Here is a 6074-nt window from a genome sequence, read left to right on the forward strand (position 1 = left end):
TTCTAGTCCAATGAATATCAAAAAACGTCATAGGTGGGTAAGCCAATATTGAAAGTGAGCCCTCTCAAAAAGTGGTATTTCATTCCGCCCGTTTTATATCCGATTTATGAACGCCGAGAAAAACATATGTGAAGAAAATTAAGCCCGATAAACAGTCACATGACGCCATGGTTAATCCAGGACGGTAACAGACAAACGAAGGGATACATGAAAAGGAGGAGTGTGTGGTTGTCCGCAAAAGCCCAGGGGGGAAAAGAAGCGTGAGAAAGCCCAGCCCGTCTGAGCGTGGATTTTGTATCTTCTAAACTTTTACCCTTTTCGATTCCTTTTGCGCAACCTTGACAAGTTCCGTATAGTATTCTCTATCCTCCCCGTCTCCGCCATCCTTCTTATCCTTCTTGTCCTTGTCTTTCTTGCCCTTTGCGCTTGATCGTGGCAACACCATGACAACACTTGTAGGTCGTTTGGTGGCGCCGGCACTTCCTAACTCAGCTCTTGATGTGACATAAACGTAAGGGATTCCGTGGTCTTCACACAGAACAGGAATATGTGAGATGACGTCCATGGGTGAGATATCCGCTGCGAGGACGACGACAGCGGTTGGGGTGTCGATTACGGCGTTTGCTGCAGGTACTGGTGATTTCCGGAGCGCTTTGACGACTTCTTTCACGCCACGTTTGAGAGACTTATTTACAGCAGCTGCAGAGGACGATAATTCATTGCTGTTAGTAAAATAATTGCTTGGGAGACGAACTCCATCAACATCATTTGACCGCACGATACTGGTCATAGCTGTGTCTCGTTGTATTCTACCCACATCGTGGAAGGGTCGAGCGGCTGAAAAATAGAATCAACGAGTAATGAACTGGACATACCCTTCTTAACACTCTTGAGCACCTTCTTTGCAACCTTATCTTGGGCTAGGGGATTTGCAAACGGAACGAGAGAGCCAACAATTCGCTCCGGAGCAGGTTTCTTCGAAGTGGTCTCAGCGGTGGTAACGGTAGGAGCTGGCTCGGCATCGGGTTTTTCCAGATGCTCTAGGACCTTTGTGGTCAATTCATTCTCCACGGCTTCAGCAAGCAAACTTGTATCCTTCTTTTTATCTTTCTTAGATTTCTTGTGCACACCATCGGTCTCGGAGCGTTTCTTCTCCTTCTCCTTCTTCTCCTTCTTTCTCTCTCTATCGGACTTGTCCTTGGCCATTGTGATTGTTAAATGCAAAAAGGACACCTGGTCGGATTATAGGTTGTTGGCAGGTACGAGAGTGTAAGATATCAAGCAATGGCAATTGTTGGCTAAAGAGAATATAAATGGGAGATGTGGGCGCAAAGTTTTGCTCCTGTTCTACTTTTTTTTCAAGTTCGCTGGATTTCATTTTCGATTTCTGGTCACCTTAACCGTTCGCCCTAAGCCTATTGTGGATTAGTCAGCAAATTCTTTGATCCGAAAAGGCCCTGAGTTCGAGTCCCAACTTGGACAATTATAATAATTGAGCATGTCGAATTTCTTTATGCTTTTCCTCCTTGTTTTCGCCGTCGAGTATGGAAGATTGACATATGAGAGTACAATTCTGGGGCGTGCGGGTTCATTACATCTGTTTTTAACGAAACGTATAGCTTTGAGGCTGTCAGGCCCAGTAGTACCATATATCGAACTGGCTGTATCAAGACATTAACTTGTATGTTGATAGGCTGTGTCTTGAGGCCGCACATCTGTTGATTTTTTTTTCTCGAATATAGACAGGATGCCTTTCACCTTTTTCGATATTATCCAGTTGATTCGATGTTGAAATGGTGGGGGAAAAATCAAAACAGAGAAAGGAATTCGAAAAAATATTCTTATCTTATTTTATATAGAAAATGAAATGATTTGGACAAGTCGATTGCTTTCTAATAATATGTGTACTATACAGCGCAATGACTGATGAGGCTCCCCTCCCAACCTTTTATAGTAAGGATGATCTCTACTCTTCGCTTCCACCCTCTGCCAATCGTCCGGCTTTAGAGTTTAGATATTCATTCCTGTAGATGCGTACATGTCAGTCAGCAACCGCGTAGAAGATTGACAAACACGCAATACAGGCGGAAACAATCCAGATCAACCCTCACGATGGGAACACGAACCTCTCTTGAGCCCAGCTCATTAGGGCATATGCCGCGACAAAGGGGGGAATGACATAAAGTGCTTGATTGCGAGATCTTCTCCATGTGTTGAAAATGGCGTTGTACAAAGCACCAGCGAAGGGACGCTGTCGGTTGGGGGACAAAGCGTAGGTAGATATTTTCTGCGGAGTCGGGCAGCCTATTTTGCATCATCACGAGACAGTCATTAGTATGTCAGGTACAGTTGATACACAAGATATAGGCGGAAAGGCAGCCAAAGAATGGGCCTTTTTGATTGTATCAGACGAGGCGGGGGCGATAAACTCGCATATTGTCGCAATGGAATAGGCCTCAAAACGTACCAAAGTCCCCGAACGTTCCAATATATCTGCCAATCGTCAGTTTTCGTCAGTTGTGTCAATTCTCATGAAGAGAACAATAGTATGCCTCTAATTGATTCACGGGAGTAGCAACTGGGGTAGAGGGACTTACATTCCACGCTTGGGATCTGGATGTCCACCGCCCATCGTTCCGGATAGAGAAACGAAATTTATGTAGACAATTGATTCAGCTCTTTCAGGCAGTCGACAGATAGAAACGCTGCCTATAACGCAAGAGTGTGTACGTGTGTATGTGAATGTATACGTATCTCTACAGATGTTGTCGGCTTCTTTTGCGATCAAAAGTTGAGAGCTTCCAGGATCACCTGACGCAGGTCCCGATACAGTTTAGCTTCATAAAATCAGCAAACCAATGCAATGCTGTTGATATCTCCTCAGGAGCAACACATTTTCCCTATCCACTCTCAGCTTCTAAGAAAATGGCGAATGCTCTTGCGGCCGTTTATAAATGGGGCATCCCCGTGGCCATCGGGGCGTCCTTCGTCCAGGCATCACTCTACGATGTCAAGGGAGGAACGCGGGCAGTCATCTTTGACAGACTCTCCGGAGTTCAGGAAAAAGTCGTCAATGAGGGAACGCACTTCCTCATCCCCTGGCTACAGAAAAGCATCATTTACGATGTCAGAACAAAGCCCAGAAACATCTCAACGACAACCGGTAGTAAGGACTTGCAGATGGTCAGCCTGACACTACGGGTTTTACATCGCCCCGAAGTCCAACAGCTACCAAAGATCTATCAGGTATTTACACTCACATTCGGACATCTCCTTGATCTTTCATCTATATAGCTAACTGTGCGATCTGCCCAGTCCCTCGGCCAAGATTACGATGAAAGAGTCCTCCCTTCCATTGGCAACGAAGTTCTAAAGTCCATTGTTGCCCAATTTGATGCCGCAGAACTCATCACGCAGCGTGAAGCAGTCTCGAACAGAATCCGCAACGACCTCATGCGCCGTGCCAGAGAATTTAACATTGCCCTCGAAGACGTCTCAATCACCCACATGACATTCGGCCGCGAATTCACCCGTGCCGTTGAGCAGAAGCAGATCGCGCAGCAGGATGCTGAGCGGGCGAGATTCATTGTCGAAAAAGCTGAGCAGGAGCGACAGGCTAACGTTATCCGTGCTGAAGGAGAGGCCGAGAGTGCTGATATAATTAGCAAGGCTGTTATGAAGGCTGGTGATGGCTTGATTCAGATCCGAAGAATCGATGCCAGTCGGGAAATTGCGCAGACACTAGCCTCCAATCCCAACGTAACGTATCTCCCCGGTGGTGGTGAGGGAAATGAGGGCGGAAAGAGCACCAGTCTTTTGCTTGGATTGAGGAGTTAAGGAGAGGAATGAAAGTCAACAGAAAAGTGCGCTTGCATTGAAGGTAGATGTGGTGCAATTTTTCTATATTGTTGTTCCGGAACAAACATGTAACAAAATTCTCTTTTTATCAATTTCACTGTTGTCTCAATACATATTTGGTCCTTTCTCCGCTTCTCAGCCATTTATGACCGCATGAGCCATCCATGCATGATATTTCAAGCCAATATATACAACATGGGAGCGGTTCTGCTGTAACTCTTCCAACTTATACCACTGTGAAAACACTTGCTTTTCCGCGCCAAACTTGCTGTACAAATGAAATTGTGGCTCAACTTTCCACACTGGTATGCTGTAGTTGAACTGCTCAAAGGGCATCAGCGGCCAATATATAGCCGTGGATCCCTAGCCTCAGTCTACTTACCTAGTCATAACCGGGTCGTCTCAGCTACTTGAAAACTGTGCTTTAAACTTCTAGGACGAAACTGTCTTGAGGGCTAGTACTATCTCCACCACATCTTCTAACACACCCTCCACTCACCATCGGATGGAAAGATAATAAACAGTCAAAGGTCTTAAGTAATAGATTGTCCAGCAGAGACGGATTTTTGAAGAAAAAGGAAATGACAAAAAGGCTTATGCAAAAACAATTGATCCATTCATTTGAATAAAGGTGCTGTATATTGGAACCAATCAACCCATTCATCTCAACACACCCTTAAGCAACTCCTAAGGAGCAAACAAGGACAGAACAAGGAAACCATATGAATCGCATAGTGAACCATATTGGCGGATATTGCTGATGCAACAAATATGCATCAAGCAATTATTCACTTGAAAATCAGACATATGAGCATAGAATAATTGCACACTAGAGAGATATCCTAGTTACACCTTCGAGATATTCAAGGAATCAAGTTCTCAACCAATAGACAGGCGACGAAGCAGAAATGCATATAAAAATCGGAAGCAAAGAAACAGAAGCAAAAGGACAGCAAGAAACGGAAAAAATAATTCATTAATTCAATTGACAAAAAAATTAAACAAAACAAAACAAAACAAAAAATACAAATATAAATATCAACAGCATGCAAAGAAAAATTAAAGGTGATTGCAAGGAGGTAATAAGAAAGCATCATGTCTATCATTAGAAAAACATCTTCTGAATTCGATGCCGAACAAGTTCCCACGTCGTCGTTGGCACTCTAGTTGGCTGTGATGTATCTGTATAAACCACCACCCGGCCCGTATCCACATCCGCCTCCCTCAGTTTAACAAAGGTCGTGCGGCATACAACCTTGTGTGCAAAATACAACATGATGAAGAGAAATAGACTAATATATGCGACGAAAAAATTGCTTAGCTCCCAGGGTAAAAAGGCCTTAAAACCTTGAGTAATGATGATAAGGATGTTAAAGGAGAGGCCGTACCACGCCAGGTAGGGTTGGAAGGGTGCTTTGTAAGGCAGCGCATCGCGGCTAATATTCCTCTCACGCAGCGCACGCATGAAGCGCAGGTGGCAGCCGTTAATGCAGGACCATGCGATGAAGCCAGCGATGCCGCTGATGTTCATGAACCATTCGAAGACCACGGCCCCGCTGTTGGAGAGGTTAAGGAAGCCGAAAAGGCCGAAGGCGGCGGTGAGGAGGACGCACGCGATGGGTACGCCACCCTTAGTAATCTTGGAGAAGGATTTGGGGGCACACCCATCCCTGGAAAGGCTTACTAGTATTCTACTGCCAGAGTAAACATTGGAGTTTGCAGCGGAGATAACCACAGTGAGGAGGACAGCGTTGATGAGACTTGGGAGGACCCTGACGCCGGCAAGCTTGGCGGCGATGACAAATGGAGACGCGGAAGCGTTGGCGGCTTGTGACATGAGGTCTTGGTTTGTGTATGGGATTAGAATGCCAATAAAGAAGATTGTCAAGACGAAGAGGAAAAGGATGCGATAAAAGGTCTTTTTAATTGCTGCTGGTACGGCTTTTCGTGGGTTCTCTGCTTCTCCCGCCGCGATGCCTACTAATTCGGTTCCCTGATATGAGAAGCCGGCTTGGATAAGAGTAGCCCAGAATCCGATAAATTTTGCAGTGGCAATATTATCAGTTCCGACGACTTCGACGAGGTATGGAGCGAATGCGCCGGGATCCTTCCAGTACTTGAATCCTAAATAGCCCTGCTGGCCTGCGCCGGCATTAATGCAAATACCGAAGATCATGAAGCCAATGACGGTGACGACTTTAATGCTAGAGAAGAAT

General features: G+C 45.4%; 4 protein-coding genes across 4 annotated transcripts in view; 1 reads left to right on the forward strand and 3 right to left on the reverse strand.

The window, feature by feature from the left end:
- Positions 1-301: 301 nt before the first annotated feature.
- HCAG_05011 (ribosome biogenesis protein Nhp2) lies at positions 302-1206 on the reverse strand (the record flags this gene model as incomplete). Its single annotated transcript, XM_001539494.1, has 2 exons — positions 302-699; positions 876-1206. The coding sequence occupies 2 exons, from the start codon at positions 1204-1206 to the stop codon at positions 302-304; spliced, it is 729 nt and encodes a 242-aa protein (XP_001539544.1).
- A 760-nt stretch (positions 1207-1966) lies between these two features.
- On the reverse strand, positions 1967-2632 carry HCAG_05012 (predicted protein; the record flags this gene model as incomplete). The annotated part of the gene is made up of 4 exons (XM_001539495.1): positions 1967-2024; positions 2127-2304; positions 2468-2493; positions 2598-2632. The coding sequence occupies 4 exons, from the start codon at positions 2630-2632 to the stop codon at positions 1967-1969; spliced, it is 297 nt and encodes a 98-aa protein (XP_001539545.1).
- Positions 2633-2925: 293 nt separating this feature from the next.
- HCAG_05013 (prohibitin) lies at positions 2926-3837 on the forward strand (the record flags this gene model as incomplete). Its single annotated transcript, XM_001539496.1, has 2 exons — positions 2926-3246; positions 3316-3837. 2 exons carry the CDS (start codon positions 2926-2928, stop codon positions 3835-3837), a joined length of 843 nt encoding a protein of 280 aa, XP_001539546.1.
- Positions 3838-4963: 1126 nt separating this feature from the next.
- Positions 4964-6074, reverse strand: part of HCAG_05014 (hypothetical protein) — a gene marked incomplete at both ends in the record, with an annotated part of 1833 nt that continues 722 nt past the window's right edge. Inside the window, one exon of the mRNA XM_001539497.1 lies at positions 4964-5982. Within this exon, the coding sequence (XP_001539547.1) occupies positions 4964-5982 (1019 nt within the window). The remainder of the gene's footprint in view (positions 5983-6074) is intronic.

This window comes from Histoplasma capsulatum, genomic scaffold, assembly GCF_000149585.1.
Source record: "Histoplasma capsulatum NAm1 scaffold_5 genomic scaffold, whole genome shotgun sequence".
Lineage (NCBI taxonomy): Eukaryota > Fungi > Ascomycota > Eurotiomycetes > Onygenales > Ajellomycetaceae > Histoplasma > Histoplasma mississippiense.